The sequence below is a fragment of the Dermacentor variabilis genome, chromosome 8 (assembly GCF_050947875.1).
Source record: "Dermacentor variabilis isolate Ectoservices chromosome 8, ASM5094787v1, whole genome shotgun sequence".
Lineage (NCBI taxonomy): Eukaryota > Metazoa > Arthropoda > Arachnida > Ixodida > Ixodidae > Dermacentor > Dermacentor variabilis.
Window position 1 is genome coordinate 105656098 of NC_134575.1, and position 20540 is coordinate 105676637.

Genomic DNA, 20540 nt, shown 5'->3' on the forward strand with positions numbered 1-20540 from the left:
TCAGTGGCTATGGTGTTGGGTTGCTGAGCACGAGGTCGCGGGATCGCATCCCGGCCACGGCGGCCGCATTTCGATGGGGGCGAAATGCGAAAACACCCGTGTGCTTAGATTTAGGTGCACGTTAAAGAACCCCAGGTGGTCAAAATTTCCGGAGTCCTCCACTACGGCGTGCCTCATAATCAGAAAGTGGTTTTGGCACGTAAAACCCCAAATATTATTATTGTAAGGATCACTGTAATCACTTGTCATTGTTGGCATGCGTCTGCCAACGACGTCAATATTTCTTCCACATTGTATTGTAATCATACCGTCACCATTCAATCGTCAATGGTTCGTGATTATCCACTGCTTCGCCAATATAACTACGCTGCGATTCAAACTATGACACTTGGCTCTTCTGGCATTCGCGCTATAATCGGCAAATTACCGCTCTCTTCGGTAAGAGAGCTTCGGTACCGCTCTTTTCGGTTTGGCGTTGACGAAATTAACTCCAAATATCTTAAGAATACTAAGGAATACTCTTCTATCATATTAGAATGCGTTTTCACCCAATCAGTTACTACTAGATCACTACCAACAGATTGGAAAATAGGGAAAGTTATAACGATTGATAAATGCGGCCATACGTCTAACCCACGCGATTGCAGACCAATATCACTTACATCTGTACTATGCAAAATAATGGAACAGGTCGTATACTCACATCTTAGTGCTTTCCTGAGAACAACAATTTTTTTACTCCATTTGAACACGGATTTCGTAAGAAATTTTGGTGTGACACTCAACTTCTATTCTTCAGTATTGCTTTACATAGCACTATTGATTCTGGTTTTCTTACTAACTGCGCATGCCTTGATTTCGCTAATGCTTGTGACAAGGAAAACCGCTGCCTTCTTTTACATAAACTACACGTACTTAATATCGACCCTGCTATTTATACATGGATTGAAGCCTTGCCGACTTACCGCGTTCAGTTTGTTTTTGCAAATGAGACAGCGTTACCTGCGACACATGTCTTACCTGGAGTGCCGCAAGGCTCCATGCTCGGACCACTGCTATTTTTATTTTACTAAATGACTTGCCCACTAACATTCCCTCTCAGTTATGTTTATTTGCAGGTGACTGCGTAATCTATCGTAAAATAACTAGTACTAGTAACTTCGCGCTTCTTCAAAGAGCATTACGATGTCCCAGTTAGACGACATACATTTGCCAGATATACAATAATGCACCCTGCATTCGATTAATCTTCCTGTTTTTCATGTGTTAGTAGAAGCACTTCACTTGCTTGCAGAAGAAATCAAGTACGTGTTTCGATTTTAATTTCAGAGAAATTAGATATCTTAAATATTTTAATTTCCTCAATGTTGAGCGAAAATCTGCATACTGTTTCCTGACATGAATCTTTGTGGCTAATTGAACGTCCAAGCTATAGAAAAAGACAGAAATTTCTGTCGCAACTACAGAAATTTTTGTTGCGACTACAGAAATTTCTGTCGTACTACTGAAGTTCCTTATGTTTTTGTAGTTGCAAGAGACATTTCTGACGTTACGACAGAAATTCTGCCATCGCAACAAAAAAAATTCTGTTGCGAAGACTAAGACTTCTGAAGTCGCAACAGAAACGATCTGTCACGGCTAGAAGAGTGCTGAAGTCGAAACACAACTTTCTATCGCGACAGCGATTTTGACGGCGCAACAGGAACTCTCTGTTGCAACGACAGACGCTTTCTGTCATGCCGTTGGAAATGTGCCACTTTCTATCACAACGACATAATTTCTGACGCCGCGACTGAAGCGCTTTCGGTTGCGACGCTTTAAAATTGTATGTCCGTATCACATCGGTGGTGTACACTGTACTTTCCTTTTGCGCGGTATTCAATGATGCATTCTCTGAATGCGACAATGCTGATAGCACCGACATCGGTATTAAAGTTGGTTTGTACACTTGCTTTGTACAGAATATGTACATGTAGACTATATGATCACCATGCCGAAAGCCTGCGATCTCTAAAAACCTTCTTTCGTGAAAGTGCTGCTTACGAGAGAACTGCGTACGCTGCGCAGAACCTCCACCAGACTGGATGCACTTATTCGACGCATGTGTGTTTTTGCCCGAGTTTTGAGTGTGTACTAGTCTCCGCTCTGTAATATATCTTAAATTTTGTTTTCCATGTAATAAAAGCAACGTTCGGTGTGGTGCAGTGGTAAGGTACTGGGTTCAGAGTCATCACGTCGAGAATTCGAACCCCGTGTGGGAAACGTTATTGCGCTAACAAATTTATGTAGCCCTAAAGAGGTCTCTGTCAATTTTTAATTAAATATTGATCAGAAACTAAAGGACGTGAGACAACAGAACGTCCCAAAATACGACAGATTAAAATTTCCTGTTTTGTTTTTTTAACTGGGCAGCTTAAACAAAGGACCGTAAAAGACCATGACCCAGATGAACTTAATTCATCGCATCTCTGATATTCCTATTAAAAATACCACCCTCGCTCTTCAATATTTCATTTTGCAAAATAAAAAGTTATGTTGTAACAGACTCGTAGTTGCGCTTCACACGGCACGAAAATGGCAAAACACAGTTTCACAGAAAACAACGCCGCCACGTAGTTATGTTTCCTGCAATGTATCCCTTAAATTGCTGCTTGCCTGAGCAGCAAAACAGTTCAGTTTGTTTTTAATTTTGGCGAATGTGACCGTGATATGTAACATTGTGATAAAGATTTAACATTTCAAGTATACTTCGTTTGGATCCTGATAGAGCGGGTTGAGATCCCACGTGCATTCACTTACCGCTTTCAGCTTCGATGTGGTGAAGAATTTCGACATGGAGGTTCGTGCGCTCTTCCAAACTGAACCTTTGGACACGACGATGTACTTGGCTAAGTGAGGGTTCATCTCGTAGATTTGCATCATGCGCTGCGGGAAAGGCAGGTTGTAGTGAGCAGCTTGGAACTTTTTTCTTGGTGTCTTGCTATTGCTACCGCCCGCAAGAAAGTAGGATCACAAAATTCAGGAAATTTCATATTGCAAAATGAGTTTTATTGGCAGTTCGCAGCACGTGAAGGGATGGCGAAAGAATGGGTCAGTGGACCGTCGCACGCTGCCTCAAGGCATCGAGGCTACGAGATGAGCTAAGGAGAGCGTGGAGATCCCCGCCCTCTCCTCGCTCATTCTCCTCGCGCTTCTCGACAAGTATTCAAGCCCCTTCGTTCGAACGAAGGTGACTGAATTCTTGTCGCATACAACCACATCAAACTAACAGCCAGAGATGCCAAGGAAAGCGGAGAACGTATGCCTCAGTCGATCAAGCGCCGCGGAGGTTGTGAGTTTGACTCCAACCGGCAGCAAGTTGCCTTTCTGTACTTTGATTTGCTTGTTGCACTTCGCTTATATGCGGCATGTTGTCTTTCTGTACTTTCATTTCCTTGTGACACTTTTTTATATATTTCAGTTAAAACAATTTATTCTGCTTGCGTCTTTCGTTACCTTTATATTATATCCCCACTTCATACGCTACAGTGTGCGAAATTTCAATACCGAACAACATACGTATATAGCTCTTGACACACAGAAAATGCACGTGTTGTTCCTATTCGAGCAACAAGCCTTTGAATGAGTCTGGAAACCTTCCCCCCTGTGATGGCAAAGCATTGCCGTTTCTCGCAGAAGACGCGTGCGGCAGGACGCTTAGGGATGGCCTTGGTAAAATGCACACCAAGAAGTTAACCGAAGATGAAGTTTCACGGAGGTTTGCACATTAACTGATGTGTCTACGAACATATTATAATCTTAATTTGGCATCCTGCAGACGCCGAGTAGTTCAAGGTCAAATGTTCCCTAGAGCACGAAATCCACGCTTACTTTTTTTAATTACACAAGGATTTTATGAATTGCATCCATTCTGTTTCGAAACATTCGTTAGGAACGCCTGCCACAAGTCACTCTTCTAACCCTCCTTCACGATAGATTGCCGATGTCGAAAGTAGCTTTCCTCTTTAAAAAAGCTTTATTATAATAGCACCGACTTCATGGAGCGTAATTCTTCCATCACAGGTAAAACGTCAAAATTTTAGCCGCGCCAGAAAACACATGGCGAGCATTATCTAGCTTGTCAGACCTATGATTGTGTCGCAGCGCCTTCATGCACGTTGAAATAGCACATTTCCCTATTTACACCACATGAGCAATGTTGAGAGACAAGCGCTAGTAGTGCACTTCATTCTCTTGCTTTCGACTGTTTAAGCTATACTCGCACTAAAAGAAACAGTGCTTGTAGCGAACGCTTGAAGTAGCACATGAGTTATTTGCCAATCTGGTGCAACACACGTTATTCTCTTGTAGGTGGAGCGTTCTATTGAGGGTATCTTTTCATATTTTTCATTCTGATAATTTTTTTGAGGCTTACAGAATTAATTGTTGCCTTATGCCCTAGGCTTTCTTGGTAATATCCCCGGTTTCACTTCGCCAATTCCAGCATTATGTAACAAACGTCTTTTTTCTTCCGAGTACATTAGATTAGAGCGATGAAAGTCCGAGCCGGGTTTACGCTTTACGTCTAGGCAACTTTCTAGTTGTGCGCTTGCCTTACTCTCGACGATAGTGAATTTCTTATCAGTGAGATATCCTCGCTATTACGCATGTACAAAAAATATATCAAATGCTTCTGCTAGGCTCGATTCCGTGCCTCCTTATAGGGAAGAAGACAATCTTAGTCGACACATCAATATTGCACACTACGAACGGCCCATTATTGTAAAGCGGTGAGTCAATAAATATATCAACGATAGATCCCATTGTTTTGGACGTCTACTTACCCCGCGGCCAGGAAAGTTGCTTGAGTCCTTGATGAATATATCATTTATCATGGCCAGATCTTTCACTACCATAATCGGGGTATCACCTAGAAAGAAGCTAAACGACGTATGAAATAAAGGTCAGTCAGGAAAGTCCGATTCATTCATGCAGCTATAACGACAAGTTGCCTTGACGTAACGTTACTGTGAAGCGAAAGTGAACGTCGAAACGCAACCTAGATCGTGCTTCACTATGGTCGCTGATGCCGCACAAGAATGAAGCACACGTGGTTTCTGGACAACCGCGTTTTACCTCACTTCTCGAGTGAGTTAAAGTGCGCGTCATGTTCCCGAGCAGTATTTCTGCCGGACTGCATTCTCCTCCGCAAAGTGTGCTAAGACTAATTGCAAGGCGCTGAAAATGCCACGTTGGAGAAAAGAACTCTACATGTGACGTAGACACCGCATCCGCACTGACCCGGCACGTTCTTTGTACAGCAATAGACGTTATGAGGTCACACCCATAATTATTTTCCTGTTAGCACCGCTGGCGCGGGTGTCCATCGCAGGCACCCGAAAGTTGCTGCGCTAAATGTACAACAAAATAAAGAAAGGAAAAACAATGCGCAAGACACCACGTGGATTCGAACGCTGGTTTCACAGATTGCGAGTCACAGGTTTTACTTTTTCAACCACCCGCCTAATATTGAGGAATACGGACACTAGAGAGCGCGGGTGCACAACCAGCTGCTGTAATTGGCTGAGGCTGTGCAGTGTGCAACATACCCATACACAAGCCCAAAAAGGAGATAATGCATACAAAGCCGGCAGCAAGAGGGGAAATGGGAAAGAGAAAAATAAATGGGCCATGTCTTCGTACTTCATTGCCAGGGAGCACCGCCGCCTGGCAATGGATGTTTTCTTTAGTTGCCGATGGGAGAATACTCAGTGCGTGTATGTTGCAAAGGTTGCTCCAACCGACACCGCACGAAACGGTGCGAGACTTGCTTCGCAAAACATTTTAATGCGACAGCCCGTGTCGCAAAAAACCCGGCGTCGGCGTCCGGCGTGGCATGTCGTTCACGCTGGATGATTTTCGAACCATATATACCCTGACTATTCAAGTGACGCAAGGAATTCACTGAACTCATTAAATTTCTCAAGCTAAAATACGTGGAAGAATCCTAAACTACGACTTGCACACGACGTACTGACATGATTGCGCTCGGGTTGTAATTCGAATATAGGCGGCGAGGAGTTACGGAGTCGCCATCCATCGGGAGCACCTCGCTGGCGTAGTATGAGGGATCATGCAGCGCGCTCCTCATAGGTTTTGCTGTCAGCGCTCACTGAAAACACCACGCGCGAGCTCTACCGTACATTTCTGTCAGTACTTTGGAAAGGGAGAAGTTTTTCACTGTCTAAATAATAATCTTGGGGAAACTGAAAGCACAGAATCGTTTACAGACACTATCTCTTTACCGAATACGTATAGTAAATGCCACTGCGCGCGGTCGCCGCGATGGAGTCTCCCGAACCGGCTTATTGCGTGAAAGGTAGGTAAACGCTGAGATCAAACTATGTGAAATATGTTCTTATAGTGTTTGTATAACTGAATGGAGCGTAACAGAATAAAGCCTCAATGCAGCGATCGCACAGATTCGCAGTGACCGACTGCGCGTCTGCATGCTTGTCCGCGCACTGTTTTGCTTCCGCCGCGTGCGCGTTTTCGCACCTTGCCATGAGCTTTAGGCCGCAGAATATGAACATATGACAGTATACAAGCAACAGTTGTTGCGTGGACGCTATGAGAGCTGTTCAAAAATAATTTCATTGTAGAGACTTCGACGCCTTCTGGGACTGTGATGTGCCGTAGCGAAGATTCAATCTTTTTTTCTTCTAAATTCTTGGACGTTTCAATGTTATTTCTCGAGTTAAGTACGTCGCACTGTATGTTCTCAGCGTGCCATTTCCCGTTGCTTTTTTTTTAATCCAGTGCATTAATTCATAACACAAACATGACCATATGCCGTGCTTTTCATTAATGTGCTTCTTACCGCTCCCTTTGCACTCCAGTGAACTTGCCAGTATCTGTAGCATCGACAACCTCATAGACCAAACCGTCATGACATTAGCCGGGCAGCGGACTCGGGCGAGCGTCTCAGTGCGCGTTTTCCGAACATCGCAGACCCGGCGCCGTAGCAGAAATCTTCCTCGCTTGTGTGCTTGCTACCCCAGTCATAGCCGATGGCTGTCTGCCGGTTCTCAATTTCGCCAGCCGAACGTCACGCAGCTTCTTGTCCTGCGACTACGTGTGAATAAAACTGACACCACTCTGCGTTGCGTACGTCCGGCACTGCGGCACCGAGCAGTGCCGGACGTAGACTACCATGTTGCGCGCCTTCAAAGGCAGCCACTACCAATTGTAGTGCTTTCAAGCATTGTAAAGGAGACACTCGAAGCGGGGAAATCTCGCCACTAAATGAGGACCGCAGCGTACGAGGGAATTTAAACTCTCGTTTTCAGCTCGCTTTGGCGCTCCCGAAGCAGCCGACATGGTCGCTATGTCCACGTGTTCCCGCATAGCACGTCACGCCGATGGTAGAGCCAGCTTTTCCAGTGGTGGAGCTCGAGGCCAATGCGATAAAACATAATTCTGTTGCGCAAAAACTGAAACCTGACCCTCTTCCAGCGCTTATACAATTCACAGACCGGAGACGTCATTTGCCATTTGCGCATGCCCGAGCATAAATATCTCAGAGTCCAAAGAGCGGTGCATCCGCTTCCTTGCAACAGTTCTCGGTGGCGCTCGCCTCCGCCGCATAGCGGCGTATGCAAGAGGCCGCGTTTCGACCAGAAAGCCTGCCTTCGTGTATAGCGTTCGCCGCGAGCGTTTCGAGGTAAATATTACTGTTACATACGCCGCAGTTGCCGGGAAGCGTGAGAAGCAGTCAGAGATCTTTGAATGCTATCGCGTTCCACAGTTAGAGGCAAAGCTTAAGCGTCCTTAAAATATTTAACTCTACCCATGCTACCGCAGAAAAGAATATCGTGCCTGGACGATCTACTATTTGCTGACGCCACGCTCTACGGCTCATCTAGCAACCAACAGCGAGGTGAATAAATTTATGCAAATCGTGAGGTATAAACGGAGAGGCAGAATGATGTACACTAGAAGAAGAAACCGCATCGGCTAACTTATCTATGAACGTGCAGCGTCTCTTTGAGAAACGAAGATCATATGTACTCTAGAGTCCTCATTGTAGTTATTGAGAGTAGATTGCTCGCGCAGATCTGCAGATCTTTACTCCAGCTGATGTCAGGAGAAAGAACAACAAACTTATTACGTATATTATACTTTGCGTACAAAATATAGCACATATGACGTGTTTCTGGCTGCGTAAATGTTTTGGGTGCATATAGTTAGTGCAAGGAAAGCCTTCGAGATGCGTTTCTTTTATTCAGACACAACCACTGCTGGGGCACAGATTTGGAAACCAGCTATATAGCATTACTATTTCTAATTAAAGACCAGACAACAAGTTATTTACTACATTATTCAATTCTTTTGCCAGGAGTAAGATACCATGTACCGAGACAGGCGTTTACGTATACTTTGGGAAAAAAGCAGGCATATATTAGGCAGCTGCATTTGAACCGCTGAAAAGACACCATCTGTTTTGAAGTACAATTTTTAGTTTGAGAAAGAAAAAAAAACAAGCCGCTTCTGCAGCGGACATGGCTTCCCTTATCAATCTCTGGCACCTCTTAATTTACCACTCTCACGAAGCAAGTGGTGTCTCCACGATGCGGTTTACTATGAACTCTTTTCACAAGGTTTGTCGTAAACCAGTGTCTCTGTGGCTTTATGCGTTCAGAAATCCGCGGTTCCTGTAGTTCCCCAAGTGAAAGAACCCTAATCTACCTTTTGCCAAGTGTTAAGGGTAAGATCTTAAACGTGCGCTGAATTCTTACTAGTTATGCTGCTGCTGACCAGCGGGGAACTGATCAACTATTTTGACAAATTTTTTTTGTAGTGCTGTAAATGCTCTTTCGTTAACGTTATATAGAAAATGATCGGCAGTATCTTAAAGATTAGTAACAGTAGCAAGATAACAGTCGTTGTTGAGAATTCCACTTGAGTGTCCAGTAACGTCACCAGATGGGCACCGAAGTTGTAGAGAAAAGGAACGGAGATTACGAACTCCTTGCGTGTGCGCCAAATATTTGAAATACTAACAAGAGTGGCAACCTATCATAGTAAACGCGCTTGCGTCGTCACCCAGCTGGCACCGTCAGATATAGCGCACCGAGTAGGCGGGAAAAACAATAGGGCTTCCCACAAGCATTGATGGATGGAACTGTGACGCTAGTGTTAACGGGAACCCTAAGTGTGGTAATTCAGGAACATTGAGAATAATTGGTAGCACATGGATTTGCTTAAACTTGGCTCTAATGACTTCAGATGGCGCGATTACTGTCCAAATTGACCATTTCTCAAAACGTGTTGCCACAATGCTCAATAATTACGCACGTCTACTTTTTTAGTAATTGCTTTTTTATGCTTATCAAATTATCAGTGCCTGAAATTTTAAAATGATTCAGCGTAAGAAATGGTATCAGAAGAACCTCCAGAGCCAAAGGGACAAAGACTAGACAAATCTATTTGCTATCCATCGTTTTGATGGCAGCTGAACGATTGTAGCGTCCGAGTTCACTCTAGAGATTCTCGCAGTAAAATCTACGGTGAAAACCACTGACCCACTACTTCTCCCGGAGGTTTTCAGTGGGGTGAGTCAGCGAACGCTACCAACTTACCCGAAGACATCGCCGTATTTTTGACACCATTGGTCCAGGTTTTTGATGACATTCTGGAATGAACATGCTTCCATCATTGGCATTCATTATTCGAAGTACCGATTGGTGTTATGAATAAAAAGGACACTCGAGCAATATACGGTTTCAATCCTTCTTCGCATCGCTGAGTTTATTTCCCTTTATATGCATGTATTTGTGTCAGAACTGTGATAGTAGCTTATAAATGAAAAGACATGGGATCTCTCGATTTGGAGATGACTCACACTTTTAATGAGCCATGCGCCGTGACGACGCTTTTACACGACGATAGGCGGTCATTCTACATCTAGGTGTTTTGAGCTCACAGTTTATAGCAAATTAGAATTGCATGATATGCGTTAATACAAAACATTCTGTGATATGGCATGCGCATCAAAGATATAGGAGAATACGGCGTGAATGTCAAACAAAAATTGAAACATCGACATACGCGCCAGAATAATGTTGTGCAACCGCGGATGAAATAAAAAAAATGAACTTTTGTGTGAATTACGTAGAATAATTACAAAATCCGACTGGAAAAATTCCATTTGCTAACGAATATACACTGACAAAGTGTCATAGGAATTTTTTGTAGAGTAGTTTGCTGGGCCAGTTGGTGCATGGTGAACGTATAATGGTTTCCAGCAGGTACGGACGCGAGCAAATTTAAGAAGAAACGGACAGGACAACGCTGTTCCACTGTTCAACGCTGCACAGGACAACCAGCGTTGTCATGTCCCTTTCTACCTACTTGTGCTCGCTTCCGTACCTACTGGAAACCATTATATGTCATATGAATATTCACGAGGACAAATGCAATTCTGAATGGTAACGATGCAATGAAGTTAAATTCCTTGTTTTCTCATTCGCGCTTCAAATAAGTGCATTCACATCCCTATCATTTAGTCGCAATACGTCCTTTTCTTGCAACGCACTGAAGTTGCTATGCGTCTATAGCAATTTCTGTGCTGAGCACGTCTGGGTTTCATTTCCGGCCGCGGCGGACTCTTTCCGATGATCGTGCAAAGCAAGAATTTTCGCTTACCATGCTTCGCCTGCTAAATAAAGACGCCCATGGGGGCAGAATTAATCCTGAGCTGTCCAATACTATCTCTTTCATACCACGCGGTGCTTCTTCAGATGCTAAATAAAAGTAATTTTGACATCCATTTTGTTGCTAACGCGATATCTACAACGATTACAATAACGACGTTTGTTCTTTCAGTATTTCCTGCTTGTCAGCATAACAAGTTCTATAGTTGGCTTCATTAAAGCTTGAGTGGCTACAAACCAGTCGAAAAGCTTGACTACTTTCAACTGAGCTTATTTCAGCAAATACATGTGGTTTAATTCATTTTGCCGACTTGGAGGGCTCCTTAATTCTGTAGCATGACTGGGATGAATTCGCCTCTGCTGTTCGAAACTCGTGTTCGCATAATAGAACCCGGTGGCCTTTGTCCTGCCAACAAGCTAATTATGCAGTCACTGTGCATGTTGTATTGTGGCGAACTGCTGTCACTGATACAGCGCAAGAACGATCCACTGTGCTGATTTTGTTTCTTCCTCACATCTAACTTCACTTTCGTTTGCCACCCTTTTGTTGTGCACGGCAGATGACTTATATCTGTTGTGGAGGTTTCGGCCAGAACTAAATTGTTTGGGCCAGAATTAAACTGTTTGCTCAATATTACCCCCCCCCCCCATAAATGAAATAATCAGTACGGAATCATCGGCGGAAAGAAACGTGCCTGGGTATCCAAATTCTTTTGATTAGGCAGGTAACGATGCTATTAATTTAATTACTAGGTTTTTACCATTAAAACACTGCAAGTTGCAGTAGTAAATCTTAGTGACCTTGCGATATTGGTTAATATACGAGTTAAGTCAGTTTTGTGAAGGATCACATACTCATTTACTTTGGACCATACTCTAGTAATTTCATTCTTAGAGCATTGAAGCTAATACAGTAAATATATAAAGTTTAAGCTTTTTAAGCCCACCGCGATTGGCGGGCAAACGTTTTTATAGGGTGATGTGTCATTGCGATATGGGACTTGCCGCTCACAGTTGCTTGATGTCGTTTGACACTTTGCACACCGCAGTATCGCTGTTTTTTATACACCGTTATTTTCCATACATAACATCATAGAAAGTGCCTCCATTAAAGAACACTTCATGCAATTCGACATCTACTTCATTTCACTTTTACATACCTGTTTCCAGAACCCTTCCGAGCTGCCATTGATGATGTTTCGAAGCGGCACTGTGGGCACTCCGGTGCCGCGAAAAGCGTCGAAGCATTTGCGACGCTCACTGCAACAATCAAGAGCGGCGGTAAGACCATGTGTCTTATCACCGCATTTAACTTTGGGGAAGGACAAGAGCTGCAGTGGCGCATTTAAGATGCAAAAAGCTGTGTTCCGTTACTCTAAGGAGCGATTTAGGAACACGTCCGTGAATAAAGACACAAAATCAGAGAGGCCTACACGTCACTGCTGAAATGGCTCAAACAAAAAAAGAACGTCTTACTCCGTTATAAATAGACTCCTCAGAGCGCAATGCGTGGACTGTGAGTGAGTGAGTGAATAAACTTTTATTTGGTCCAGCAAAGCGCGATAAAACGCGCACCCGGCTAATCCCAGGACGGGACTGACAGATCTAGTCTGCCGGCCCGATCGCGGGCGCGCTGGACGGCCAGGATTTGGTCCTCAGAGACGGGACTTCGCAGGAGCGCGTCCCACTCTTCCTTGGTGAACTTCGGGCCCAGCGACCCGCACTCCCAGAGCATATGAGGCAACGTAGCTACCTCACCACAGGCCACGCAAGAACAATTTGGATAAATCTCGGGATATATACTATTAAGGGACTCCGGAATTGGGTACGAGTTCGTTTGCAGAAGTCTTAGTGTGACCGCCTGCGGCCTGCTTAACTTGGAGTGAGGCCGGGGGAAAACCCTTCTCTCTAAGAAAAAGAATTTAGTGGATGCGTAGACTGTGCATCGTGCCGTTTTGCAAGCGCAAAGACAAGGGAGACGTACGCTATCCTTTTTTGACCCTGGTGTCACATGCGGGCGCGCGCGGGCGCCTGTGTGTGTGTGTGTGTGTGTGTGTGTGTGTGTGCGTGTGCGTGTTCGTGTGTGTGTGTGTGTGTGTGTGTGTGTGTGTGTGTGTGTGTGTGTGTGTGTGTGTGTGTGTGTGTGTGTGTGTGTGTGCGTGCGTGCGTGCGTGCGCGTCTAGATGTAATGTAAATAATGTTTGAATGACATTGGAGGTATTTTCATGGAGTAAAAAGAGAAGTATGTTGTGGCGTAGAGGACACGGTACCGCCCTTGTGATTGGCAGATCCATAGTTCGAATCACGTATTCGACCGCGTTTTAATTTTAATTTTTTTTGTTATATCATCTGCAATATAATATGTCGTTTCCCTTTTTGACTTCTCCAGTAGTTGTTTACCTAGGCTTCCCCAGCACGCCTGATATGAAGGATTGTTTCCATGGGAAGAGAGAGAGACAGACACTTTCCTTGAAAAACAGATTTTTGCTGGCGCGTATACAACCGCTGACATGCGAAGAAAATAACCCGGCGTAATCGGCGGCGTTGCGGCTTAGGTGGATGCCGCTTTAGCGGCCGCCGACCAATGAATTATGACACGTCGTCATCACGAATTTCACGTACTGCGTAGTTGCGGTTTACTTGCGCTTCACAAACAAGTCTGACCCAGAGGTTTCTTGTCAAGGGGCGAAAAGCAACCTGGCCCGAAGCTCAGGGACGGTGGCTTATGTCGATGCCGTTTTAGCGCTCATAGACCAATGAATAATGACGCGTTGTTGTAGCGTATTTCTTGTATTATATGCTTCGTCATTAGGATTTCTCTGTTTTGGCCGAGCCGATACCGACAGACCACGTTTGGAGGGAAGTTAAGCGTCGCTTCTCGCGTAGTGTGCATTGTCATAGGCTACGGACGAACGGCGCGAAGCGTATATCCTTCTCCGCATTACGTAGGTGCCATGCCTACATTTTCCTCTTCCAAATCACACACGCGCACAAGCGTCGGACAAAGACCGCGCCTTTCTCGCGGGTCTGCACCCTTGACAAAACGTAAATATGCGTGAAAATAGGACTAGAATTCTTACTTTTAAATTATTGCATCTCTTTCTGTGTAGTCTAATGCAGGGGAGTCATGGCAGTGTTCTGCGTCCATATTTATTAAAAATTAGGAGCTTGATGTTGCCCTTGCAATATGTCGATTTCCTTAAGTGAAGAGCACTTTCAATAAGGGTCATAGATATCTACTGTAAATAAAGTACCTTACCAAAGACTGAGGTAAACTGCACCCACGATATAAGCTCTCAGAGTTACGACGCGGCGAGGGGTGCCTAGCTGAATTGTTAAGAGGGAAAAAAAATCCCAGCTTTTTCCGAAGGGAAAGCGTTGACATTGACAGAAAAATACTAGGCAATTACACGAAGAAAAGATTTGGTTTTATCGACTCTCGAAATTGTAATACTGATTCGTTTAATCATTAAATAAATCTGGATGTTCCACGTGCGGGAAGAAAAACATGGACATATATCATCAGTTAACCCCGAGCACTTGCTGTCACAACGCTGCCATTACGAAGAGCGCCGGCAGCCCGGAGTGTATGCACGGTGCTGTTGCTCGTTACACCGTGTCTCCCAAATTTTCAGTGAGCGAGCCACAAAACTAGGTGCAATGGAAAAACAGCGGACATTCAGCAGCCAGCCATCTCGGCTCTCCCTAAAGATTGCGCCCGCTGCAGATCACGTCGACGATACGCCGCGCGGACAGTCATGAGCAGCCACGGCGGGACCATATAAGAATACGCACGGTCTCCTCCCCTAGCGTATGCTTGATCACATTACCTTCAACATTGGGTGCGCGAATAGACAGAGTGCATCGTCACCACGCCTTCGCTCAGCTTCGCACCGCGGCGTGTGGCACGCCGGTCACTTACAAATTTTATCCCACTTGGTGTTTACATGAGACGTCACACGACGATGAGGGCGGAAAATTCGCTTGCAGAGCCAATAGAACTTTTATGACAGTACAATAAAAATAATAACAAAGTTTTAGTGGCGCAAGTGCTGTTCAAATAGAGCACCTAGAAAGTGAAAGAGGGGGTCGCAGAGATTAAAGCTCTTCGCACTCAATACGAAGGGCTGGAGCACGTTTGTGGAATTTCGAGCTGGTTTAACAACAGTTCCATTTTCAGCAACTTCCTGTGCCACGCATTGCCACTAGCCCGTTCGCAAAAATGTCCGTCACTATTCGTATAACTTACGAAAAAGATATGTTTTGTTGCTTTATCAAATAAAAGATTATCACTATCCAGCGACCTTTATTCTTGTAGTAGGGTGTGGAAATTGTATAACGACATCACAAACACTTATCTTAAAGGCGTTCAAATTGTTTGTGTGTTGGTGCTCATATTAGGAGGCTCAGATATTACACGCTTTTCCCGGGTAACGTGTGCGTGCAGTAAACACTTGCAAGCGGAAGTTACATTTTTTATGCAGTTTACGGGGAACGAATCAGAAGCGAGACAGCACGAATCAAGCGCAGATGGTGTAAAAGCTAGCAGAAAAATTATATTTCTGGTCCCGAATGCAGCAGTCGGGCAGTTCAACGGTTCAGTTTTAGTTCACTGGGTCAAACTGTTCACAATGTATTGCGCTAGAGAACTCAGTAGTCTAGCATTTTTTTTTTGTTCTTGGAACCGGCTATAACGTCATTGTAAGATCGGCTCGATGTTTCGAATTAGCATAAATCTTGCTGTCAATTTAAGAAGGTATTTAGAAGGTATATATAATTTAAGAAGGTAATCTCCATAACTATTTGACTGGATATTACTTGAAGGTATTTTGAAATATTTGCTTTTATTCTGAAACAAACACAGAAGTAACTCGCTTAGTTATCGCATCTTCCCAATAGTCTATACTATCGACAGCAATTTCTGAAAAAAAAACTGTATCCCCGTCTGCACGCGCACTGCGCCCCAGCAGCAGTATCTTCTGCCTTGATTATCTAGCATCATGTCATAGAGCAAAAGAAAGTGAAAAAATTAACTCGAGTGCACATGGCTCAAAAGTTCGCAGAGCACTGAAGCGTACTACGACAGAACTGGAACAGGAACGCTGGATACACTACAGTGCAGGGAAGATACTGTCCAAAATACTTCCTGCGCATCCTTTTCTTTCTATAACGTTCGGTGAGTTCTTTTATTTTTCTAATTGAATCATATCTTCATCGGCAAATAATTCCTAATCACACAGCATTCGCTTGTTGTTAGTTTTACCTCTTTTCTTGTCATTCATTCTTCTAGTTATTTCTGCATTTCACCGAGCCATATAATGAAGGCTGACCGTTATCATCACCACCATGTTATTCGTGTTACGGTACAAGGAAACAAAAACACTCTTACCGGAGCAACCAGAGAACGAGGCCGTAGGAAGCGCCTAAAGCAAGTGCGAGAAGAAAAGCGCACGAAACGCTCAACAACGCCGCCATAGCCGTGGCCAATGCACGTCTTGCCGGGAATACGCTCGTGGGAGAAATTCTGATTGCGCTGGAGAAACGTCACCGGCTTCTAACAAAGATAACTCTGATAAGGTGCGCCTCACTCCGACATATGACCTTGCCACAGAGATCACGTTCCAAATCAGAAATGGGCTTCGTGGTTTCGATTATCGCAGGCAACCTTACTACGCAGCGCACCGTGGCCACAATGCCGAGACAAAAACGTACGATAACTCTACGGCGTCCATTAAATGAGAGTTCGCTGTATCGTAGTAACAGTAATAAGTTAGGCTTTTTGGTTTCCGTTGAAATGCATGTTAACTTGCGCGTCAAATTGACACACGTTAAAGCTAGCACAAACTAGGGACAAATGCTGAACTCTCAACTAATAAGCTTACATGTGCAAAGAACATGTATCCAACTTTCTATCGTAGGCTGCGTTAGGCGCTCAAGTGTTCGTTCTCGATGAAGGCGTTCGTAGATGGTGCCAGCCACGGGCGAGTGCAGCATCGGCCTCAGGTGTGCCACCCCCGGATCTCGTACCGCGCCTGCTTTGCTTGCACGTTGGCGAGATGGTGCGCAAAGTGTTTCACGGCGTTACGCATCCGAGCTCAGTAACGCACTGTCTATGCTGCGTGTCATCGGTGACTCGCGGTTTAAGGCATTGCAATCCCTCTGCGTGATGGCTGGAAAGGAGCGGCCCGCTCTCACCAGCTCGGCGTAGGCAACGACACCCAAGGCGTACGGGTTCGCTTGTAGTGCCACTGCAGGTTCGCGTTTGTAGTTGCCGGCCATCGAGTCAAACGCCTCGCTCTCGAGTGGCTGTCGCTGTGATCGTAATAGACAGCGGGAAAGAGCTTAGCGGGCTTATGTCGGTCCTGTCCATTCTTGACTTTCGTCCTTTCTTGACGTTCGTCCGCGTCGTGCAATATCTTGAGTCTAAGGGCCGTTGCAAGGTACGTTAATACGTCCACATCGGATGATGTTGGGTCAGTCAGCCATTCCTCAAGTACGTGAGACATTACTGATACTGCAGTGAGGCCAAGAATGCTATGCAGGGGCACTATAACGTATAGCTATAACAAACTTTTCAATTGCAATTCCGCAATCAGCCCTTCATTGATTGGTCAAAACACTTTCGGGCTGCCCCTACTTCACCTGTCTCTCACGCGACGTCACGAAAACCTCTAAAACCACACGTCTGATATGATGTGTGCACACTGGCTATGCATGATCACACCTAACGACAGAATAACCATTTCTCATTCGATGCCTCTTTCGCCATAATACTCTCCCATTGGTCAAATGTTTCCGGGCTGCACCCACTTTGCCGGTCTGTCAAACGACGTCCCAAAACCGCGAAAACTCATAACGTCAAACTGATGTCCACGCGTAAAACGCGCATTAATATGCCAAACATAACTGATTTTTTCTGTGTGTGAATAGCCGGAGACTGCCCCGTTCCGAAAGAATAGAAGATTGCTGCCCACCGATTCCTCTGGCATTAGCTACGGGGAGTGGCCGCGAGCAGGCATTTATTTGCATGCAATAAACATTTCTCCGTGGCACTATAATGTTATCGAGCCCTTTCGGCACGTATGCGACATCACTTTGCCAGCTATCGCAGACGCCGGCACCACCTTCTTCAGCCTGTTATCTAGTGTCAGTGTTCTGGCTCGACCCCATTGAACCCCTCTCCACTTGAGCAGCCTTTTCGCCTCTTGTCAGCCAATTCGATAAGGAAATCTGCCCAATGTAGGCAATGCTACTCGCTTTGAAACAGAAAAAAGTGACCTCGTATAAAGGAGGAGTGCGCTTCACTGGTTGCGTGAATTTGACGTCAGGAGATTGGAATAAAAAGAGATTCAAATAATTTTATTAGATTACGGGGCATTATGTGCCAAAACCACTATTCAATTATGAGGCATGCCGTAGTGGTCTCCGTAAATTGCGACCACCTGTTCTTTAACGTGCACCCAAACCAGTCAACGGAGATAGCACGGAACGCACGAGAAAAGCAGGCAAAGAAAAAAACAAACTATAGAGAAAAAGCCGCGTGTGTCAACATGAGCGTAGCTTGCGCAGCACATTGTTCCGCATTTCAAGCACAGAAGTTAGTCCAGCGAAATGCGCCAGCGACGCGTATTGTTACCAACGTATTATCGCAACTGAACAATACCGTGAGTGTCCCGCTGTCTATCTGTACACTTGCCTTGAGCCGCTTGCTACGCATTTCTCGGGTGCGTCAAGGGTGCGCTTCCACTTTCGCGCATTATCGTTTTATCCTTTGAAGTACGCGAACAGGGCAGATGCGGCTCATTGTGGCACCTACACTTTTCCTCAAACGAGTACGTTAAAGTACAACAAACAAAATGCTAAACACCTTCTTTCTGAAGGCTTGTGTTTCTCGTTCTGAATGCTCTAAAATGCAGATGAGAAACAGATATCTAGCTAATTAATTAAATTAAATTACTTTCTCCTCACTGTCTCCACAAGTGGAGACAGGCGAAAGTTTGCGCGGCTCTAACTATCGTCTCGTGAAAGAACACAAGCGAATAAATTCTAGAGGGTCGCAAGCATGAGAGAGTTCATACGGTGAGCAGTCGCCAGAGGCGCTGCAATGCTATTCTCGATAAAGTCAGTCATGACAATAATCCGACCATTCACTGTCCATTAGGGGAATGGCAACGCAGTGGTGCGGCATGCCTGCTCGCCGGAGGCAATTCAATGAGACTATTAGTGCTGCCACTTTACCAACTAAAAACGACACTCTAGCCTTACAGTCGGGAGCCACGACTGTCACTGAAAAATGTCGGTACGGTATTCTAGGGTGTCTAGTGACTCTGGAGGAAACAAACAAAATAGGAGAGGCCATAACGTCACGTTTTTGAAGCCGGAAGCGCAGCTATGTTGGTGTGTCATCTTCCTTTGCGCCTCCAATAAGTTCGCCGCAGCATAGGCGCAAGCTTTGAAATTGCATTGCTAGGAGCCGCCAGAAGTGTGTGCTACCGACGCGCGTCTGAACAAAGCCGCGATAGTTCTCTAACAGCTTTAGTGAAGCAGACGCGCTCCTGTGCTTTTCCGTGGCACGTTGAAGAACACAACGAAGACCTGCGTCATGATTATTTGAGTGTTTCTGTTGCTGCCTGAAACACACACTCATAGACCTTAAAAACAACTGACAGGCTTACACACCACACAGCAATGTTAGCTTGTCTCGCGAACATAATGCGCTGCGAGAAAGACCCGGTAAAAAAAAGGAAAAAAAAAGCTTATCTCGCTTTTCAGAAGCCTAGAGCACCAGCGAGAGCTTCAGGAGCGTGGTCATTATGGCAACGTTGATGTTTTGCATAGCTGTCCCAGTGCTCCATTGCGAAAAAACACTACGTGACTTCCGCCACACACTCTTCAATTGATGCGAGCTAGCTGGGGCCTCTCCTACGTTTTCCTTCCTCCAGAATAGTGATGCAGCACAGTAAAAATGTAATAGTCTATGTGTGCGTGCGAAACCTCCGCGATGCATTGAGAAGAAGACCATGGTGCCCAGCGACACAATTCACCGCTTGTCATCGCTTGCCTAGTGAAGGTGCCTCTGTGCGCATGTACGCAGTATTTGAGCATTGTGTGCACTCCAAGACGCTTGCCGATTGCCTCTGCTGGAGCAAACGGCAATCGCAGATGGATATCGTAACGACACCGCAGCAATCGCACTTTGGCCGGTGAGGGCTCTAGTGTGCAGTTATGAAATGAGATTTCGAGCGGAGGAAGGTGTTGCAACTGTTTAGTGCACAGCGCTTGTGATGAGGAAGTGCCATTGCGCTGGGTCTAAAAGAGTGAGCGATTGTAGACGTTGACCATGTTTGCAACACTGGGGTTCCGATACATCACCGATGATCGGGCAGCCATCTCACAACGGCGGGGATACGTCGTCGCTAGAGAAAACTACGCAATCCTCAGCACCCTGGTCCACCGCGGCGCATCGACGCCTTGCAAACAACTACAGTGACGTGTCGATAAATATTTGCTGTGCGCTACGCTGCTTCAACGCAGGCAATAAAACCGTGCTGTGGGGCCATCACAGCGCGATAAGATATATCCATGAGCCAGCGACAGCCGACGCCTTGTGTTTGATAATGGCTCTACGTACCTCACCGATGGCACAGATGACAGCGCGTTATTCGTGCTTTATTTCGGCGGTGAATATTGTTGATGCCTCTGAGCTCAGTGCCGCGTCGCTGTTGCAAACAAATAGGTTGAGCATGGCCCAACCGTGGTGGATGCGCGCACAACATTCCTCGCGCGGGGCATGACCTGTGGTTTTGATTGACAGGTGAACTCGTTCCAAAGCCCTACATCAAGAAT

At 45.4% G+C, this 20540-nt stretch overlaps 1 protein-coding gene across 1 annotated transcript in view; it reads right to left on the minus strand.

The window, feature by feature from the left end:
- LOC142590513 (cytochrome P450 3A6-like) overlaps nt 1-16234 on the minus strand; it is a 53832-nt gene extending 37598 nt beyond the window's left edge. Inside the window, exons 1-5 of the mRNA XM_075702699.1 lie at nt 16084-16234; nt 11855-11954; nt 9621-9673; nt 4824-4920; nt 2800-2925 (exon numbers count right to left, since the gene is read on the minus strand). Of these exons, the coding sequence (XP_075558814.1) occupies nt 2800-2925; nt 4824-4920; nt 9621-9673; nt 11855-11954; nt 16084-16169 (462 nt within the window). The 5' untranslated portion in view covers nt 16170-16234. The remainder of the gene's footprint in view (nt 1-2799; nt 2926-4823; nt 4921-9620; nt 9674-11854; nt 11955-16083) is intronic.
- Between the last annotated feature and the right edge of the window lie 4306 nt (nt 16235-20540).